At 42.2% G+C, this 21962-nt stretch overlaps 3 protein-coding genes across 3 annotated transcripts in view; 1 reads left to right on the top strand and 2 right to left on the bottom strand.

Moving 5' to 3' along the window:
• Positions 1 to 2149, bottom strand: part of lrp13b (low-density lipoprotein receptor related-protein 13 b) — a 31911-nt gene extending 29762 nt beyond the window's left edge. The window contains exons 1-4 of the mRNA XM_077622781.1: positions 2003 to 2149; positions 1525 to 1647; positions 815 to 1060; positions 51 to 161 (exon numbers count right to left, since the gene is read on the bottom strand). Coding sequence (XP_077478907.1) covers positions 51 to 161; positions 815 to 1060; positions 1525 to 1647; positions 2003 to 2060 — 538 coding nt within the window. The 5' untranslated portion in view covers positions 2061 to 2149. The remainder of the gene's footprint in view (positions 1 to 50; positions 162 to 814; positions 1061 to 1524; positions 1648 to 2002) is intronic.
• Positions 2150 to 4029: 1880 nt separating this feature from the next.
• On the top strand, positions 4030 to 8337 carry ndr1 (nodal-related 1). The gene is made up of 3 exons (XM_077623592.1): positions 4030 to 4222; positions 7419 to 8110; positions 8185 to 8337. The coding sequence occupies exons 1-3, from the start codon at positions 4030 to 4032 to the stop codon at positions 8335 to 8337; spliced, it is 1038 nt and encodes a 345-aa protein (XP_077479718.1).
• Positions 8338 to 10741: 2404 nt separating this feature from the next.
• On the bottom strand, positions 10742 to 21766 carry LOC144091063 (eukaryotic translation initiation factor 4E-binding protein 1-like). Its single transcript, XM_077623093.1, has 3 exons — positions 21399 to 21766; positions 11302 to 11493; positions 10742 to 11036 (listed from the first exon to the last, which is right to left on the bottom strand). Exons 1-3 carry the CDS (start codon positions 21532 to 21534, stop codon positions 11005 to 11007), a joined length of 360 nt encoding a protein of 119 aa, XP_077479219.1. The 5' UTR covers positions 21535 to 21766; the 3' UTR covers positions 10742 to 11004.
• Between the last annotated feature and the right edge of the window lie 196 nt (positions 21767 to 21962).

Below are 21962 nucleotides of genomic sequence, written 5' to 3'. Positions count from 1 at the left end.
TGCATTTAGTGATTCAATTGTCAACATTGTTGTTTTAGTCCTAAACTTACCGCAAGTAACAGGCTCGTCGCTGCCATCTGCGCACTGAAATTTCCCATCACACATCTGGTCAGGCGACAGACAAACATCTGCGCATTGCAAGCCAAGCTCACTGCACAAAACTGTAAAAAGAAATGTCACATTTTAAACCATTACCTTGAAAGGAACTGCTTGATCTCGGGTATTCCATTTGGATTGTATATGTATCCATGTATTTATAGGCTATCTACATCTATATCTTTATCTATAAAATAAGAGATCATACCTGTCAATCTCGCCAATTACTCCCCTTATTAATGATTGCAATTCCCCTTAAGTGATAAACCGTACAAATGCAACGCGGCACATTTACTTAGAGCGCATTCAGATCAAAACATTTCCCCCAAAGTGGACAGGGTGCTTAATCAATCGGTGCGTCTTTTGCATGCACTAAAATCAAGATTTTGGAGAGGTCACTGTAGGTCGCTGACAGCTAGATTGTCTGGGGACATTGCTTACTGACGCACTATATTTATATAGTAAAAAGGTGGAAATGAGTGACACGTGTCCACGTATCATGCTCAAAGAATGACAACATTAGCAAATGATGACAATCCAGATTACAGCTGAAATGGGGAAGCCAAGATCGGTTTTTCAAAAAAGTACTTTCTAAAAAACGTTTTTCCCGTACAAAAGTTGTTATACATTGTACACAATTTAAAATGATAAAAAATGTATAAAATACGGGAAAAACATACAAGTTGACAGCTATGAGAGATTATTAAAGCTTTCTGACCACAGCCCTCCTCATCAGTGTTGTCCATGCAGTCATTCTTTCCGTCACAGCGCAGGTCTGCAGGCACACAAACTTGGTTCCTGCACATCCAGTCCGAGTCCAAACAGCCATTAGCGATGGCACAGTTCTCCTCATCGGAGCCGGATAGACATTGCCTTCTTCCATCACAGCGTTCAGATATGTCAACGCAGCCACCCGAGCCCACACATGGAAGCTGACCCAGTGGACATTGAGAGTTTGGGGGCACTTAAAGAAAATAATTGATTTTAATATTTTGGTGAAGCTGTTTGGCAGTCTAATATTTTGATACATTCAGGGGAAGAACAAGCAATACTAAAAGGGTGGTGGTACCAAAGACAAATTGTGAATTAGAAAAGATATGTACTTAAAACAAAACAAATTTGAGCCAACGGTATTCAGGTTCATAATTTTTGCCTCAATATTCTACACACTGTATACATATTTGCAATGGAGTAGTTAACACATGATTTAACCTTGAAACGGATCATGTTAAGTGAAAACCAAACCCTGTGCAGATTTAAGTTTCCAGTACTTATTGTAAGCTCAGACCACAATTTATACTATAGTAGTTTAATTACTAAATAGTTCAATACCAAGTACCTTTCAAGAAAGCATGGCATAAGCCATAGTGATTATCAAAAAAAAAAATAGTGCAATGTATCTAGCAGCACCAAAAAAAAATTACTCACTTGTACACTCAATTTCATCAGAGCCATCCAGACAGTCTCCCTCCCCGTCACATCTCCATTGATCAGCAATGCAGTTTCCATCGTCACACTGCCACTGATTTGGACGACATTGGAAATTTTGCCCTGAAATAAATAAACAGAAGCCACTGGTGTGAAACGGACATTGGTTAAAGTGCCATAACAATGTATTGAAACACTAGGGTGTCCACTAACGCTTCAGTGAAAAGCTCAAACATTTAGTTAAGACACGGATTAAATGAAATAAACATCAAGATATCAAGCCTCTTTCCTCTATAAAAGATAAAAATTTGAAAACATGAACAACATTTTAAATGAGCAAATCTAAGGAAAAAGCGTATAAACTGGCCGGCATTCTGGCTGGTGACAAAAACTGCACCTGAAAGAGCAACATCATAGGTCTTGTACAAAAATGTTCCAAACTTTAGAAACAGAGCCTTAATTAAAAAAAACTTTTTACCTGCGGACAACTTTAAAATTGACAGGAAAAGCAAGCAAATGAGTTGGCGTGATTCCATGACGGACACGCGCGACTCAGCTGGACAAGTCCGTCAGCTGCACGGAGAAGCCTTAATTAAATCGCCAACTGCACATGCGCACTTTTGTACGCGGAAGTAAATACGACAAGATCGCTGCCAATTACGTTTAAGTGATAACGTTGATAATTTGGAAAAATAGATTTTCTATTATGATTTGATAATTCAATTCAGATAATTTTGCGATAAAAGTGTTGCAAATTCATTTGGAACTAGTTAAATTTAATTCAATATTTAAATAATAAACGTAGCATTAACAGGCAAAAATGTGATGCAAAAATAGTGATAAACTAATGAAGTCATATGATATTGTGATTTTTTTAATGGCTGGTTTATTTTTTTAATATCAAATAAATTAAAAGACATTGAAATGGCCTTTTTGTTGTGGCTTCTTGAAAGAATTTTAATAAAGCAAGCCCTTGCTCTCTGCCTATCTTTCAAGATTACAGTACTAGTACTGTATATATCAGGGGTGGGCAAACTGGTCCTCGAGGGCCGCTGCGGGTGCAGGTTTTTGTTCCAACCAATCCAACACAGACAATTTAACCAATGAGATTTCTGTAAAAAACAAGAAGCACCTGACTGCAATCCACTGATTGCACTTGGGTTGGAATGAAAACCTGCACCTACTGCGGCCCATTGTGGAATAGTTGGCCCACCCCTGGTATAGATTAATTTGTTTGATGGGCGAGACAAAATACTCCTTGATAACAGTTTGTTGATGTTGGCAAGTGTACGTATATATGCACATGTAAAGGCAGTAATGCATTAATATATTTTGATTAATTCTGAAAACACACAAAAAGCCCCACTAAAATGAATAGCAATTTGAATTGAATTGAATGCTTTTATTGTCATTATACAAGCATAATGACATTTAAAGCTTCACCACAGAGTGCACAAATAAGAACAACAAACAGACAAATAAATAATTGATAAAATATAACAATTACTAATAAATAAATACTCAATACGAATAAGTCATATATAATACATAAATAAGTAGTCAACAACATAAGTGGAGAAGTGCACAAATAGCAGCAACAAACAAACGAGATAAATAATCAATACCTAATAATAATAAATAAACAATAAATAAATACGTAATAAATTAATCCACAAGAATAAAATATGTTCAATCATTTTGTTTTCATCACACTTATAGATCATAATATGCTTTTGTGTAAAATTACTAATAATTTTGTTGTTGATTTTTTAAATCCATCATGAATCATATTTAATAGAACAATTTGCCACAACCCTGTATCACCATTAACGTTAATAAAAAGTATACACATCACGAATTACATTTGCTACTAAACGAAAGTACATTGCAGATTGATACTTCTTATTTATATTGGACTAAGTTGTATTACATTACCTGAAGTCAACTGTTGATTCAGTGATTTGGAAACAAATCAAAATTTATAGGACTCAAAATAAAACAAATCCAATCATGTAATAAGTATAATGACGTAATACTGGCCGATTGTATCTCGACCTGCATTTACCTGGATCTGTGATTAACTCCTGCAATTACCTGCTCATTAATCATACTGGATGCTAATGTCTCCCTTCGTTTCATCTATTTTTTGTAGAGATCCACATCAAAGCTTTTCTTGAGTGCAAAAAAATACAACAATCGTGTATTTCTTCACACTTCGGCAACTATAAAGCGACAAAGTGGTTTCAGCAAATCGTCCCACATAAAAAAAATAAAAAAAAGTTCCCCTGTGTATACCTGCGTGGTATTGAGCATTCCGCAGATCAAACAATTGGATTTTCCCGACCCCCTTCGATCAGATCCTCACCGCGGGTTTATAAGATTTGAGGGCCAGTATCTGGGCCGCATTATTTTAAAAGTATCTCTTATCACCGACAACACTTTGATCGTGAAATTATGGAAAGAGCAGCTGTGTTTCTTCTCCTTTTGGACTTGTGCGTCGCCTCCATGCAAACGGACAAGTGGTGGCAGGGCTCCAATGGCCTTTTAGGACTGACCACGAAAAGGAGAAAAATCGGCGCATTGCCCCTTTTCATGATGCGGCTCTATCGGGACTTGCACACCGAGGATCGAACAGGAACCAGGAGCTGGACAGAGAGACTACATCATTCGGATTACGTGAGCAGCTTTGTTGCCAAAAGTGAGTGATATATATTAAAAGTGTGATGGCTTTAACGATAATATGCGGGCACGCTTTTCAAGAAGTTAATAATTTTAACGTCTCTTGCTTCATCACTTAAAATATTTTATGATGTTTGAAATTGCTGATCATACAATTTGGGTAATGTGACCATTTTTTAGGCGGTGGTCGGTCATTTAAATATAATTTAAGCAGTGGTTCCCAACCACAGGTCTGTGGACCGGTACCGGTCCGCGAGCTACCTAGAGCCGGTCCATCACAGTAAAAAATATTAACGTTTTCGTACTCGCCCGCCTACGTGAAATGAGAAAAGTTGTTATAATAATAACAAATACTTGATATTATGCTTGGGACTTGTTTTTTTTTTTGCTGTCGTGGGTGTCGTTTGGATGGCCTGGTGAAGCGAGTGGTTAGCGCGTCGGCCTCACAGCTCTGGGGTCCTGGGTTCAAATCCAGATCACGTCCACCTGTGTAGAGTTTGCAAGTTCCCACTGGGCCTGCGTGGGTTTCCTCCGGGTACTCCGTTTTCCTCCCACGTTCCAAAAACATGCATGGTAGGCTGATTGGACACTCTAAATTGCCCCTAGGTATGGGTGTGAGCGTGCATGGTTTTCCGTCTCCTTGTGCCCTGCGATCGGCTGGGCACCGATTCAGGGTGTCCTCCGCCTCTTGCCCATTAGCCCATTAACTGGTCAGCGGTGAGAAAAAAGGTTGGGGACCGCTGATTTAAGACATGTAGTTTGAAACTTTGGTCATGCAGGCCATTATAATAATAATAATAATCGGACATAGGCATTGTCACAAAAGCCTAATTGTCATCATACCCAGCTGCGTATGATGAAATTGGTAGTGCTTCTCCACAAGGTGCACTTTCCCGGCAAAAGGCCCAAATAAGTGATAATTTCAGACTCATTGGCATTCTGCCGTGATGGATACATCGCATCACCCCTCGAGCGCAACCAAATCCCGGCGACTGCAGAAAAAGTTTGCCTCGCAGATGCCAACAAAGAAAAAAAACGGATCACTTACCTCCCATTGTCTCCTTACTTACCTTCAGTCAGCCAGTAGGAGGCAGATCACCACCCAACGTCCATCATGTTACATCACCCCGAAGTTATTACACGGAAGGGATTGTGTGTCGTGCTACCGCAAGTTCAGAGTCCTAATGGCTGTGGGGAAAAAAACTGTCCTTAAGCCTATTTGTCCGTACTTTGTGAGACCTGTAGCGTCTGCCAGAGGGCAGCAGCTGGACAGGTTGTGACCAGGGTGGTATGGGTCCACAATGTTCGACAATGTTCCCGGCTCTGCTGAGGTAACGAGGGCTGGCAATGTCTTCCAGTGAGGGCAGAGAGCAGCCGGCGATCTTCTGGGCAGTGTTAATCACTCTCTGCATGGCCTTTTTGTCTGCTGCCGTGCTTCCAGCGTACCACACTGTAATGCAGTATGCCAGGATGCTCTCCACAGTGGCTCTATAGAAGGTTACCAGAAGCTTAGTGTCCAAGCTGTTCCTCCTGAGTACCCTGAGGAAATGGAGTCGTTTCTGGGCCTTCTTCACTACTGCCATGGTGTTTGTAGACCAGGAGAGCTTATCCGTGACGTGGAACCCCAGGAATTTAAAGGACTGGACCCTGTCTACACATACTCCATTTATGAGGAGTGGGTCCCGATCTGTGCTGTTTGCGAAAGTCCAGGATTATTTCTTTAGTTTTCGTGGTGTTCAGTGTAAGATTGTTGACCGAGCCCCACAAGACAGTTTGTTGACCTCATCTCTGTAGGCCGACTCATCCCCTCCTGAGATGAGTCTGACCACAGTGGTGTCATCGGCAAATTTGATGATGGAGTTAGACTGGTGGGTTGGTGTACAGTCGTATGTGTACAGGGAGTACAGAAGAGGACTCAGTACACAGCCTTGAGGGGAGCCAGTGCTCAGTGTAAGGGAGGAAGAGAGGTGGGGACCAAGTCTAACAGTTTGTGGTCGGTTGGTTAAGAAGTTCTTTATCTAGCAGCAGATGAAGAGGATAGTCCAAGGCATTATAATTCATTCATTTTCTGAACCGCTTATCACGGGGGGTGCTGGAGCTTATTCCATCTGACTTCATCAGGGGGGAGACACCCTGAATTGGTGAAGACTATAATATGCTATCCAAATATAACCCAAAATGTGATGTTCACAAACCAGGTTTAAACATAGAATTACTGGTATATTACTTTTAATTATTTAAAAATTTTAAATGATATTTTATTTGTAAATTAATCTATACATGAAAATAATGTTATGTACACCAAAATGATCAAAATTAACATGAATAAAAAAATGATTGTGGCCCCCGATTACACTCAAAACTAGATGTCTTTGATGTCCTTGATGTTATTGACTTAATGGTGAATGATCACTCTACTTAAGCCATAAAAAAATGCCTCGAGGACAATATATATATATATATATATATATATATATATTGGTACAGTTCTTATTGATGCTATAAGATTCTATGAGATGGTTAGGGTTAAACAGGATAATAGATTACAATTCATTAGAAATAACTGGGTCATTCCAAAATTGGAGGACATTTAAGGTTTCAAAATTGTTGAAAAATAAGGCCTGTCGGCCTGACAGCTCTGGGGTCCCGGGTTCAAATCCAGGTCGGTCCACCTGTGTGGAGTTTGCATGTTTCTCCCCAGGCCTGCGTGGATTTTCTCCTCATGCCGTGATCGGCTGTCCACCGAATCAGGGTGTCCCCTGCCTCTGGCCCGAAGTCAGCTGGGATAGGCTCCAGCACCCCCCACGACTCTAGTGAGAATGAAGCGGTTCAGAAAATGAATTAATATTCATCAATATCATGTAATAAACCCCCCAAATCAAAGTCTTGATTAGCTCTTCTTAGAAATCATTGGTTAAAAAATGAATCATGATTTTTTTTGAATGATCAACTTTGATATGTGATATGAAAAGGAAGAGGTGATTGAAATGTGTGATGAGATCAAAGGTCACACAGGACAAAAGGGAATTTTGCGATGACCCAATGTGGCGATTCTTTGAATTTAGAATATTTTCAAGCTTTTCTCAGGTGATTTTACATTTGTTTTCAGAACTCTGAAACTGCCTGTTACAATATTTACATCAGGATCTTTGAAAAGCTGAAGGATGGGATGTAAACTATTAAAATGACTCAATTTACATTCACATTTCTTTCAGGCTGCGAGCAAAGAGGCAATAAGTGGTCCATCACCTTTGACCTGTCCTCCCTTTCTGAAGATGACCACATCCAACAGGCCGAGCTTCGTGTTCGTCTCCCGGCTTTGAGCGAGTCTCCCGCGGCTTTGGTGGAAATTTTCCACTCGCGCTCTGACATTGGGCGCTCCGACGGCAGGGTTTTTCTAGGTAGTCTAAAGGTGCAACCAAGTTCCACAAGCTCCTCCTCCTGGAAAGTGTTCTCCTCGACTCATCTTTTCCAACGCTGGCAGGAGAATAAACTGCCTGCCAGTCCACCGGAAGACATGGCACGGGACACAAAGGGAATCCAGCATCAAACAACAAAACGGGTTATGTTGGTAGTCTTTGTCAGGCAAAAGCCGGATGCATGGTGGACGGCTTCTCTCATCCGCACAGCCGTACGCTCCAAGTACGTGAGCCCGGATGGGGAGGCTAGTTTGAAACGCCGCAGGAAGAAAAGATTATCCGTGCAGAGACAAAGGACGGTGGCACCGAGCGGCGGGACCGAGGAGGGTCCTCTGTGCAGGAAGGTGGACATGTGGGTGGACTTTGAGGAGCTGGGCTGGAGCCAGTGGATGATTTACCCCAAACGTTTCAACGCCTTCCGTTGCGAAGGCGCCTGTCCTGCACTTATAGATGGGAACTTCAAGCCAACCAACCACGGCTACATGCAGGTAATACTTGCTTTTTTCTGCTCTTTGCCATAGCTTTGCCACAGTTCTTTATACTTCTCTTCTTTTCTCTGCAGAGCCTACTCAGGTTGCACCACCCGCACAAGGTACCATGTTTGTCTTGCGTGCCCAGCAGCCTGTCATCCCTCTCTATGCTCTACTATGAGAATGGCAAGATGGCAATGAAGCACCACCAGGACATGGTGGTGGAGGAGTGCAGCTGCCATTGACTGAAGCCAAGTATACGACTGATCGCAGGGCACAAGGAGACGGACAACCATGCACACTCACAATAATACCTAGCGCCAATTGACAGTGTCCAATCAGCCTATGCATGTTTTTGGAATGTGGGAGGAAACCCATGCAGGCCCGGGGAGAACATGCAAACTCCACACAGGTGGACCGACCTGGATTTTAAACCCAGGACTCCAGAGCTGTGAGGCCGCGCGCTAAGCACTCAGGCCGCCGGGCCGCCCAAATTATGTCTTATTTTGAATAAAAATATGAGTCACTTTAAAACTGTTTAGTTGTATCAAAGCATACGGGTCACAATTCAAATTTTTGTTGCGTTTATCTGACTTGAGTGGGATACTTTTTTGACAGTCTGAACGGGAATCCCATAGGAGTGAATATTTTCAAATCCACTGTAAGCAACTTCCAAATCTCATCTCATCTCATTTTCTGAAGCGCTCTATTCTTACTAGGATTACGGGTGGTGCTGTAGTCTATCCCAGCTGACTTCGGGCCAGATGCAGGGGACACCCTGAATTGGTGGCCAGCCAATCGCAATGCACAAGGAGACAAACAACCATTCACGCTCACTCATACCCGGAGTATCCGGAGAAAACCCACGCAGGCCCAGGGAGAACATGCAAACTCCACACAAGTGGACCGACCTGGTTTTGAACCCAGGTCCCCCACTGTGAGGCCAACGCGCTGCAACTTCCAAATGTGGATTTAAATCCAATAGAGACAAAGTTTTTCGTAACTCGCTACCAGTCTTACAAAAGCAAATCCAGTCAAGCGTTCATGACGTCACTTGTATTGCTTAGCAGTGGATAAAATGATGGGCTCAGTATGTGCATCTGGAAATCTTTGGTCTTCTCTAGCTACTTCCATTGTTTAAGAATTTTAAGATAAACCCTTGGAAAGCAAAAAATATTTGCTACACTGTTTGTTTAGCATGTTTTTGCTGCTGCTTTGTGACTTATTTATCTACATCTGCAAATGAGTGTCACTTAACTTAATTAATTCACTCATTCTATAGACTGCTTATCATCACAAGTCTGTGATGGAGCCTATCCCAGTTGACGATTGGCACCAGGCCAGGGACACCCTGGAGGAGACGGACCACCATTTACACTCAAACTAATACCTAGGGGCAATTAAGAGCGATCAACCAGCCTACCATGCAGATTTTTGGGATGTGGAAGGAAAATTGAGTACCAAGAGAAAACCCACACAAGCCCGGGAAGAACATGCATACTCCACACGGGATTTAACCCTCGATCTCAGAATTGTGAGGCCACCTTTTTTGACACGTTACACTTTTTGGGCCAATATAAAAAACATTAAAAAAAATCAGTCACGTAAAAATATCGGATAAGAAAAATGAAATTGGATTTCTGCATTAAGACCTGCAGTCTGAACGTGGCCATAATTCCCCAAAATAACTACTAAACTCATCACAATGATACAGTAGTAATAAATAATTCAAGCTTTTTGACATAAAAAACAAACAAACAAAATACACAATTTTTCATTGGGTTTAACTGTGATTAATACTTAACAAATACTATAATATATCATAATATATAATATACAATAAATACTTAAAACTTAATAAGTCTTTTTTCCAAAATATCCAAGAATCTAGATTCTTGGGTATTTTGAAAAAAGATTTCTAGATTCTAGAATTATAGCATGTCCTTATTTTTTCACAGCGTGAGAAACCCAAAAGCCCAAAACGTTAATATCCCCTTCACCGCACTTGTCTTGGCAAATTGTGCGAAATAATTCCTTCTCTTATTCATGGGAAGCAGACTTGCTAACACTAGATCACTGTGCTGCCCCAATTTAAAAAAGTTGAAACATCTCTATAGTCATTGGTGGTGTGGAATTTTTGTTTTGTTTTTGTGGCTGTCCAATGTCCAATTAATTCAGATATCCAGGTGATTGAAATACAGGGTTCACATTATTTTCCTTGTGACTACTATATTAGAAAGGGTGTTATGGTCACCGAGTGGTTAGTGCATCAGCCTCACAGTTCAGAGATTGAGGGTTGGAGGGTGTGTGGAGTTTGCATTTCGGGAAGAGGGCTTGTGTGTGTTCTCTGGTTTCCTCCTACATCCCAAAAACATGCATGGGAAGCTAGTTGAGCACTATAAATTGACCAGTGTTAATGTTTGCCCATCGCTTTGTGCCCTTTGTGAGAGTTGTCCATCTCCTTGTGTCCTGCGATTGGCTGACCACCAATTCAGGGTGATCCCTGTCTGATACCCATAGTTGGTTGGGATAGGCTGCAGCACCATCTGTGACCCTTGTGAAGATAAGCGGTACAGAAAATGAATGAAAAATAAAAATAAGATAAACAAATATGTGGTAACAGAACGGGGAAAAAAATCACACAAAACACTCGAAATTCTAATTTCATTTGAATATTATAAATGCTGCTGAATTGCCAAAAACCAAGACGGACAAAAGTCTTAACTCAGTGTTTTCGCAAAAGCTTTTTCCAACTAATGTAGCAACTTTTTAAGGCACATGAATAATTCTAGAAAAGTACAATTTTCCTTTAAGGAGACAAATTTTGTATTGAACTTTTTGTACGTTGTAAATTCAACCTAAAAGATCTAACACAACTCTTGTGAAGATCCGAGGATTTGTTCTAATGCTCTTCAAAAGTCCATTTCAAATTGGGCATCTTCTCCTATTGGAAGAAAAGAGTGGATTAAAAAAATGCATATCTATAAAGTTCTACTGTACACAAGTGTTATGTTATAGACGAGCGCATCTCAATGAAGTAAAATTGCATGCAAAACATGGAGCATTTTTTTTAATTACACAATTGATCTTGAATGAATGAATGAATTTGAATTACTGCTAATGAAGACCCTAAATTGTAGCTCATTTCAGTTGACATAAGCTACTTTGGCCACTCCGTTGTAAAACTACAGTGCACAAACTCTGTTTACCTGCACACTCAGTATGTCGGCCATGTTGAGTGGTAGTGATCTCGCTTTGCACCGGCTGGTTGCTCCCAGTGGAGGGTTCATGTTTGAGTGGCCTGGTGACTCCTGGGATGTCCGGGAGCTTCGGAGGTGTGTGAGCCAGAGGAGAAGTGCGACATTGAAGGAGGAACTTCCTATCATAGATGATTCGAGTTCCTGCACACATGGAAGGGACAGGAATACAAAGGAACATTTTTATTTTTCAATCTGCTTGTGGCCCGGCGGATAGTGCATCGGCCTCACAGAAGGAGACCTGGGTTCAAATCCAGGTCGGTCCACCTGTGTAGAGTTTGCATGTTCTCACTGGGCCTGTGTGGCTTTCCTCTGGGTACTCTGGTTTCCTCCCACATTCCAAAGACATGAATGGTAGGCTGATTGGACACTCTAAATTGCTCCTATGTGTGAGTGTGAATGTTTGTTTGTCTCCTTTCGATTGCCTGGCTACCAATTCAGGGTATCCCCTGCCTCCGAAGCAAGCTGGGATGGGCTCCACGACCCTAGTGAAGATAAACCAGTTCCGCAAATTATATATATATATATATATATATATATATATATATATATATATATATATGTATGTATATATATATATATATATATATATATATATATATATATGTATCTATGTATATATGTATGTATATATATACATACAGTGGTACCTCGAGATACGAGCTTAATCCGTTCCGGAACTGAGCTCGTATGACGAAATTCTCGTAACTGGAGCGGACGTTTTCCATTGAAATGAATGGAAAACAAATTAATTTGTTCCAGCCCTCTGAAAAAACACCAAAAACAGGATATTGGATTGGAAAAAAATGTTTTATTTCTTCTAATTAGCCATCTATTAACAAAGTAACACATAACTAGTGGTTTAATAGTAATAAAATGTGTTTAATCTAACTAAAATTGGGCAGATTTCGCCGACGGGAGACAGAGACGTTTGGGGGCGTGGGTTCGTTTTTTTTGTCCACGACAACGCACTCGTAAACGGAACAAACAAATTTAAATTAACTTGGATTAATATATACAGACACTCAAACATACGTTTAATGTAACTTTACACAAAACTGAATTCTAATTTTGTTGTAATCTTTTGTTACCTTCGTTTTCCGGGTTGGCGGTTTGCCACGACTCCACCCTCACGTTCGCTATCGATGGACTGTTTGCTGTTGTATTGCCTTCAAAATATTCCCAAAATGATGCACACAAATGTCCTCACAATAGGATAATGCACGACCACTTGCCAACGAGAAATAGTCTTTAAAGAACGATCGCGGGAGCTTCTTTCCTTAGAAAGAATAACAGGAAATACAATAGTTGATCTTACCCATGTATTGATTGTGGGTAATGAAGTTTTATTCTGAGAAAGGTTGCCATTGCCTACGGGTGTTGTGTGCACGAGTTTACTTCATTACCCAGAAAGCCCTCTTTTTGCCCGCGTTGTGCGTTTCCTGGTCGTATGAGAAACTCGTCTGAATTAATCGTTCCGTGCTCGTAGATATTGTTATACATGAAAGATATGCAAAAAAGACCTGGCTTGGTCGCATTACGAAATTTTGATCGCATGACGTGCGAATTATTTGATCGAAATTTCCGCCGTAAGACGAGAATTTTGTATGACGAGCGGTCGTATGACGAGGTACCACTGTATATATAGGTGGCTCCCCCTAAAGTACTACATTTTGTATATATATATATATATATATATATATATATATATATATATATATATATATATATATATATATACAAAATGTAGTACTTTAGGGGGAGCCACCTCGTGGTGTAGAGGTTTACTCGCCTGACTTTGATGCGGGCAGGCGCTGGTGGCGGTATGATTGGGAGTGCAGATGGTCGTTTGTCTCTCTGTGTGCCCTACGACTGACTGGTGACCAGTCTAGGATGTAGTCTGCCTTTCGCTGTAAGACAGCTGGGTTCGGCTCCAGCAACCCCCGCAACCCTTTCAAGAATGGCCGGTATGGAAGATGAATGAATGAATGAATGAATATATATAGAGCGGCCCGGTGGTGCGAGTGGTTAGCGTGTCGACCTCACAGCTCTGGGAGGTTCAATTTCAATAATGACTATGAATTTGGAAATACGTTTTCACAATTTCTTTGGTTGTAGCCCTTTTTGGACAATCCTCTTAAATTGTAAATAGAAATGGAGTAGAAAACCACAATGTATCCAACCAGAAATCCAATTCTTGTGCACAATATGCTATCGTAACAGGATACAATAGTTTACATTTGTTGAGCCGGTATTTTAAAAAACAACAACCCATTCAAACATGAGGCTTGTCTTGCCTATCTATGTGCTAAAATGACCCAATTTTTGGTTCCTTGTTGTAGTACAAAGTGGGCCAAATGTGTGTGTGTGTGTGTCTGTTTTATCGGTGTGAATGTGTCCCACCTGCCACATGTACATAAAATATCAGTCACAACCAGCATGTGGACATGACCTGAATGTTCTCATTGCTGTAAAGGGAAAACTTTCCCTTATTTCATTTGTTCAGCCCAAATGCAAACCTACGTATACAGTACACATTCACACATTATACAGTATTTTTATGGTGAGGATATTGTGCAATATTTTCACCAACACTTGACCACATTTTTAAAAGACTGTTAAGGAGTGGTAATACAAAACAGTGTTGATTGTTATGACCAGTTTAGGGTGCAGTCTGCCTTTCGCCCGAGGTCAGCTGGGAAAGGCCCCAGCACCCCTTGACCCTGACAAGGATAAGCAGGTGGTTTAATCATTAACATGGGGACACGACAGGGATGTGAATGAAACCTATAGATCTCTGTAAAATGGCAGCAATGTAGGAAACATTTTTTTCCCATAAAAGGACTAGAAATTATTTAGCATGGTTTCTTAGTTGTTGTTTTTTACTTGAAGAACTGTATTGGAGACCAGATTACTTTAGAGCAGGGGTCTCAAACATGCGGCCCGCGGGCCAACTGCGGCCCGCGGGACGATAATTTGCGGCCCCCGTCTTAATATGAAAGATCAAAAAAAATTTTTTTTTTTTTTTTTTTTTTTTTTTTTTTTTTACCCCTTTCCTTATGATGGCGCCGTTTAAGTGGCAGCCAGTGGCAGTAGCTCTGTCCACTCATGTTTTTCTTGTTTTACAGCATGTTTTACATGAAAAATTTGAGGGAACATTGACATGCACCTGCTTGTGGCAGGTGTGATACTGGTGTGCCGATAGCGAGCAATGATGATGTCGTGACCGGATGATTCGCCTAAAGACGTTTCGCCGACGGACGTTTGAGAGACGGACAGGTCATACTAGTATTTGTTAGTTTAATGATTAAATACAAATACTAGTATTTGTATTTAATCATTAAACGCTGTTTTCAGCTGGATTTGACCGAATTTGAGAGCATTTTGAGCCGTTTGGCGAATGGACGTCTATAGACGTTTTTTTGCCTCCATCGCGATATCATCCAGTATTTGTATTTAATCATTAAATGCTGTTTTAGGATGGATTTGACCCGATTGCTGTCATTTTACGGCTCGGTTCTGCTACATCTGCCTGCCCAAGAGTGCTTATTCCCGGACTGCCATTGATGGTAGACGAACATTGATTTTTACTATAATTTGGACAACACCGGCGGCGGGCCGGATTAAAAATCCTAACGGGCCGTATATGGCCCGCGGGCCGAGGTTGAAAAACTTGTACACACACGATCCGGCGGGGCGAGCGTTCGAATCCCGTTTCGGCGAAACCTCCGTTCGGCCAAATGAACGTTCGGTGGAACGTCCATTCGGCGACCTGCCCGTCTGTCTAACGTCCGTCGGCGAAACGTCTTTAGGCGAATCATCCGAGTACCGATGATGTCGCTCACACTGGTACTCAGTGCGCTCGGGGAGGTTGTCTTTCTGCTCAGACCAACAAAAAATTAGAGGGAACTTTGGTTCGGAGCTGAATGAACCAATCACGGTGAGGTATACGGCTCTGGAGGGCGGGACATCGGCCGGGCTGTCCAGTGCCTCGCTCACTCACTCATTCATTCCTCCAATCAGCTGGGCGGAGGAGAAGCCGTGAGGCCGATCACTCCGCTCGGCGCGCACACTCCTCCGCTGCTCTCAGCATAGAACTGAATGAGGCGCTATGATCCGTGATCCAGCCTGTGTCAGTGTCTGTAGCCATCTCCGCGATTGAAACGGAGAGCGAAAGTGCACATGCGCCACAAACCCGCGCGACTGAATGTGAAAGATCAACCCGAGACTCATTCCAAGTGGAAAAACATATTACAGAGCCCCAGAGATGTCTCTTTCAAAGCCTGCCGTGAAGAGAAAGGTCGGTGATGAGCACAGACAGTTTCAAGAAAAGTGGGGAGTGCAATATTTCTTTGTTGAACACAGGGGCACCCCGACGTGTCTCATTTACACTGAAAAAGTTGCGGTGCACAAGGAATACAATTTGAAACGTAATTGTACTACGAGACATGCTGTGGAGTACGAAAAATACCAGGGAGATGAGAGAGCCAACCAGGTTGCCAGTCTTAAAACACGTCTTCTGAGGCAACAGGATCTCTTCAAGAAGGCTACCAAAGACAGTAATGCAGCAGTCAAAGCTAGCTACGCCGTTTGTGAGTTGATTGATCCTGTGCTAAGTGATCCCAAATGGCTCATGGACTTGGCTTTTCTTGTTGATATCACACATGAGCTTAATGTACTGAACAAGAAGCTACAAGGCCAGGGGCAACTTGTCAGTGCTGCCTATGACAACGTGAGAGCATTCTGCACTAAACTTGTGTTATGGAAAGCCCAACTCTCTCAGACAAACCTTTGCCATTTCCCAGCATGCAAGGCTCTCGTGGATGCAGGCACACCATTCAGTGGTGAGAAGTATGTTGAGGCCATTTCGAAGCTACAGGAGGAATTTGATCACAGATTTGGAGACTTCAAGACACACAAAGCCACATTTCAAATTTTTGCGGACCCCTTCTCCTTTGATGTGCAAGATGCCCCTCCTGAGCTTCAAATGGAGCTCATTGACCTGCAGTGCAACTCTGCACTCAAAGCCAAGTTCAGGGAGGTGAGTGGAGAAGCAGACAAGCTTGGGCAATTTTTGAGAGAGTTGACCCCCAGCTTCCCTGAACTTTCCCGAAGGTTCAAGCGGACCATGTGCCTTTTTGGGAGCACATACTTGTGTGAGAAGCTCTTCTCCACCTTGAACTTCAATAAGTCCAAGTACAGGTCCAGACTTACTGATGAGCATCTTCAAGCTCTACTGAGGGTCTCCCCTGCTTCCTCCCTCAAGCCAAATGTGACTATGTGAGAAGAAGCGCTGCCAGGTCTCTAGCAGCAAGGAGTAGGCAAAAGAAGCCGTGTTCAGAATATTTCATGTTCAATGTTCCATTCAAGTTCAGAAAGTTAAAGGTTAAAGAGCTGTTAATACAGACATTTGAAACGGAATAAAAATAATTCATTTTCTCTACTTAGCCAGCCAGTGTATATCTACTGTATGCTAATTAGTATTATTTGGTTTTATATTACTGATTGATTTATTTTTTATTCATCTTTAAGTTAATTTATTTAATTCATTATTTTTTGTTAAAAAATAAAGGTATTTGATAACGTTGGAATGTTTTATCAGTGCTTTTCTTGTGGAAATCCTGATGCGGCCCAGTCTCACCCAGACTCGGCCTCTAGCGGCCCCCAGGTAAATTGAGTTTGAGACCCCTGCTTTAGAGGGATGTGACTAACAATAAATTTGCAAATAACTCTTGACTAAATAGTCTGTCTAAATGTCACTCCACAATCATCTCTCATTTCATTTTCTGAACCGCTTTTTCCTCATTAGGGTTGCGGGGGGTGCTGGAGCCAATCCCAGCTGTCTCCGGCCAGAGGCGGGGGACACCCTGAATCAGTAGCCGATCGCAGGGCACGAGGAAACAGACGACCATACACACTCACCCATACCTAGGGACAATTTAGAGCAGGGGTCACCAAACTACGGCCCGCGGGCCGGATCCGGCCCGCCGGCACATTTGGACCGGCCCTCTGAACAATACCAAAGACGCTATGTTTTTTTTTTTTTTTTTTATTTTTTAATTTTTTTTTTTTTTTTTGGGGGATGCAGCCCGCCGGCACATTTGGACCGGCCCTCTGAACAATACCAGAGACGCTATCGGATTTATTTTCCTATTTGGCCTTGAAGACTGGGACGTTTTAATCTTGTGTTTGGTTCATTGCACCCCTGCTGAGCCCACAAATCATCCCAGTGAAGCGGGCCTTCGCATTGCTCCTTTGGTGACACGTGCGGGGAGAGTGTTTGCCTTTGATGTGTGCGGGCATTCCACCGTTGCATGCGTGAGCAGAGTGTTAGCGAGACATCTGGACGATCGCAGGTGAGGGCGGAGCCCTCGTACCATCGCTATTGCGATGCTATTCAAGCATATAAAAACTGTGCAACCTGAACCTGTTTGAGAACGGAATAATGGCGAAAAGGTTAGTTAAGAGAAAAATTGATTCAGAATGCAGGGTATTTAACCTGCAGTGGACAAACGATTATTTTTTTGTTCAATGCAAAGAAAAGGCTGTTTGTCTCATCTGTCAAGAGACGGTGGCAGTATTCAAAGAATACAATCTTCGCCGGCACTACGAATCCGTCACAAGGACAAGTACGATAGCGTGCAAGGCCAAATACGAGCAGACAAACTCTCAAAGCTAAAAGTTGGACTATTATCTCAGCAGACTACATTTCTACGCCAAGCTCAGCTGAACCAGGCATCCGTTCGGGCCAGCTTTCGGGTTGCTAAACTGATAGCAAGCAACGGTAAGCCTTTCACTGACGGAGAGTTTTTTAAGAAATGTATGGATGTTGTCGTGGAGGAAGTGTGTCCCGAGAAGAAAGATGCATTTAATGCCGTAAGTCTGTCGGCGAGTACAATCACCAGACGCGTTGAAGAAATCGGGAATAATGTCTATGCCCAGCTGCAGCAGAAGACGAAAGAATTTGACTTTTTTTCAGTGAAAGCACGGACGTGCAAGACACAGCGCAACTGCTCATTTTTATTCGTGGAGTTAGCGCAAACTTTGAGATATGCGAGGATCTGGCAGCCCTCCAAAGTCTCAAAGGGACCACAACGGGAGAGGATATTTTTGACAAAGTGTGCCAAACCATGGAGAAGTTGGAGCTGGACTGGTCAAAGCTGGCTAGCATCACGACTGACGGGGCTCCTAGCATGGTGGGCGAAACTCGCGGTTTAATAGGACGCATGAACCGGGAGTTGGAAAAAAGGGGTCTCACCGCCCCGCTACGAGTCCACTGCCTAATTCACCAGCAAGCACTGTGCTGCAAAGTGTTGACGTGGGATTCTGTAATGAAGGTCGTGGTGTCGTGCATAAACTTCATCAGGGCAAAGGGACTTAAACACAGGCAGTTCCAAGAATTCCTGTCTGAACTGGAGTCTACGCACGGAGATGTGCTGTACTACACAGAGGTCCGATGGCTGAGCCGGGGCAGAGTTTTGAGGCGTTTTTACGAGCTTCCACCCGAAATTAATGCGTTTCTTCATTTAAAAGACAAAACGGTCCCAGAGCTGATCAACCCAGAATGGAAATGGCACCTCGCATTTTTAACAGACGTGACAGAAATACTTACCCACCTTAACTTGCAGCTACAAGGCGAAGGGAAACTCATTTGCGACATGTATTCACACATAAAAGCATTTGAGGTGAAATTAGCGCTGCTTTTGGAACAAGTGAAAAAGCGCAACTTTGTCCATCTTTCTGCTACCCAAAACCTGTCGACAGAGAACCCAGCGGTCCCGTTCCCAGCTGAAAAGTGCGTGGAAGCACTGGAAATGCTGAAGGCGGAGTTCGGTGTGCGATTCACTGAACTACATGTTCATGCAAAAGAAATCCGTCTTTTTCAGAACCCCTTTGTTGCCGACATTGATGAAGCCCAGCCTTCATATCAGTTTGAGTTGGCTGAGTTACAGAACTGTGATGTTCTGAAAGACGCATTCAAGCTCAACAGTCTCATTGACTTCTATGCCTCCCTCCCAAACGACACATATCCAAACATCAAAAAACATGCAATGAAAATGTCCTCAGTTTTTGGCAGCACGTATATCTGCGAGAAAACCTTTTCTCGCATGAAACTGCTGAAAACTCCGATGAGATCAAGATTGACAGATGAACATTTGCATCAGTGCTTGAGACTGGCTGTAACTAGAATGGAACCTGATATTCAACTTCTCACCAGCCAGATGCAGGCCCACAGTTCACACTGATGAACAGACATAGGTAAGCTCACTTTTCTGATTTGAATGAGTCATTCTGAGCATAAACAAATATAATCATAATAAAATCTACTGGGATAAAATCCATCTTTACAACCATACTGGTAGTGAAATGTATTGTGCTGTGTAGGTGCGGTTTCACTTAGTTCAGTTTCTCAACCTGCTTCCTTTGTGGTTTTCACAGGGAAGTTGATGAGAGCGCTGCAAACAGCGGTGTCTACAAGCCTATTGGAACAAAAGGATTATAAGGAAGAAACACAAGAACTTTAGGAGACTGCTCATATGTGTCAGAGAGATTCTGCTCTGACAACTGAGCTGAACTTTTATCTGTTAAGATTGTGCATGGCACAACAGAAAGTTAATGTTCCATGGCTTTTTTTCTATGAAGAACCCAGAGAGAGTTATTTAGTTCTTATTTATTTCATAAATAGTGTTATTTATTTCCTGTTTTTTATGTGAAGAACTCAGAGAGGGTTATTTAGTTATTATTTATTTCATTAATAGTTTTATTATTTGTTTTCTGACTTTTTTCTGTAAAGAACCTGGAAAGGGTTATTTGGTTATGTGTGGCTTTCTGGAAAACAATAAAAAAAAATTAAGCTCCCCTACGATCGTCACACTTTTTCTGTTACAAACTGACACCGGCCCCCCATCAGAGAAGGGAAAAGTTATGTGGCCCTCACAGGAAAAAGTTTGGGGACCCCTGATTTAGAGTGTACAATCGGCCTACCATGCATGTTTTTTTGGAATGTAGGAGGAAACTGGAGTACCCGGAGGAAACCCACGCAGGCCCGGGGAGAACACGCAAACTCCACACAGATGGACGTGACCTGGATTTGAACACAGGACCCCAGAGCTGTGATGCCGACACGCTAACCACTTGCTCCACCTGGCCACACTTCTACAATCATATTTGTTTAAATTTTAGGCGTTTGTTATAATATTTTTGGGATATTTTTTTCCCTATAAGAGTAGGACTATTGAGGTTGTCCTAATCCAAACACTTACTGTTATTTATATTGTTTGGTTTCTAGGTGGGAGTTTCTACCTGGTGAGCTTACTTTTTTTTGTAGCCCATCTTATCTATCAATGTTCACACAGGAGAATGGCATAGAGATGGAAGGAGAAGTGACACTATAGAACAGGGATCGGGAACTTTTTTGAAAGAGAGAGCCATAACCAATTCCTATTGTCAAATGTTATTCCTTGAGAGCCATACTCACAATTTAAAAGTCAAAATACATGAAAATGTGCACATTTGTAGTCATTTTACCACTTTTAAAGTACAAAAAGTCCCTGAATTTTTTTGACAACATTGTTACGTTGTTGCTAATCAATGAATATCAATGAGTATCAATGAGAGAATGGATGCAGAAGATGAATGAGAAAAAAAAGAAGAATGCCACAGTGCCAACATGACTTTCCTATTATTGCATCCGGGACTCGGCTATCTCACTACCGGTTTCCATATATTAGCTCAGAGCCATATGTACCCGTCGAAAGAGCCACACGTGGCTCCCACCCATAGGTTCCCTACTATGCTATACATCATGAATATCATCAAGGAATATGTTAAAAACTTTGTGGAGCTAAGGAAACATTCTATATTCCATTAAGATCCACAATCTTTGCAGCTGATGAATGTAGTGCTATAAATCAGCATATGTAACTAGTATTTACAATAGATTTTCCACGTCAGCCCCTCATTGCGGAAAAGAAAATTACTTTACGCTTCCTCTCAGAATATATATTTTCGCAAATGTCAAGAGTCAGTTTGCCCAATGACCGAATTACCTCCAGGCGTGGTGCTGAACACCGTCCCCCCGGGGGTCGTGGAGTATTCCTGGGGCATGTGGGCAGCCTCCAGAACAGCGACCCGCCTCACGGCCGGTATATCCCGGCTCCCACTCGTCTTTCCTGCCGCTGACATGTCCCACCGTCGGTGTGGCTGTGTTCACGTTTAAGTAAAAACGATATAAAAAATATCTATTATGCTAAAATGCTTCAAACGAGGCTCTCTTTTGCCTCCATGTGCTGCTACCGAATCCAAAACAACACCGAGAAACCTCCCCCGTGAACACGTGAAACAGAGGGCTGTGATTGGTTGAAAGTAGGGGGTGTCATGGGTAGAGGGAAATTGTCATTATTATCTGTCAATGTGCGAAAGCACACGAAAACACAACTTTAACGAACTCATCTCATCTTTCATCATTTTCTCAACCGCTTTATCCTCATTAGGGTCGCGGGGGTGCTGGAGCCAATCCCAGCTGACACCCTGAATTGGTGGCCAGCCAATCGCAGGGCACAAGGACACTGACAACCATACACACTCACACCCTTACCCCGGGGCAATTTAGA

This window comes from Stigmatopora argus, chromosome 16, assembly GCF_051989625.1.
Source record: "Stigmatopora argus isolate UIUO_Sarg chromosome 16, RoL_Sarg_1.0, whole genome shotgun sequence".
Lineage (NCBI taxonomy): Eukaryota > Metazoa > Chordata > Actinopteri > Syngnathiformes > Syngnathidae > Stigmatopora > Stigmatopora argus.
Note: the sequence above shows the minus strand (reverse complement) of the source record. Positions and strands in the feature narration are given on the sequence as shown.

Bases quoted from the DNA above. Each gene is read 5' to 3' on its own strand.
- ndr1 (XM_077623592.1), top strand. From the start codon at position 4,030: ATGCAAACGGACAAGTGGTGGCAGGGCTCCAATGGCCTTTTAGGACTG. The intron at 4,223-7,418 runs GTGAGTGATATA...CATTTCTTTCAG, and splicing joins GAGCAGCTTTGTTGCCAAAA to GCTGCGAGCAAAGAGGCAAT. The intron at 8,111-8,184 runs GTAATACTTGCT...TTTTCTCTGCAG, and splicing joins CCAACCACGGCTACATGCAG to AGCCTACTCAGGTTGCACCA.
- LOC144091063 (XM_077623093.1), bottom strand. From the start codon at position 21,534: ATGTCAGCGGCAGGAAAGACGAGTGGGAGCCGGGATATACCGGCCGTG. The intron at 11,494-21,398 runs GTAATTCGGTCA...CCATGTGTGCAG, and splicing joins GTTCAGCACCACGCCTGGAG to GAACTCGAATCATCTATGAT. The intron at 11,037-11,301 runs GTAAACAGAGTT...TTCTTCCAATAG, and splicing joins CCGACATACTGAGTGTGCAG to GAGAAGATGCCCAATTTGAA.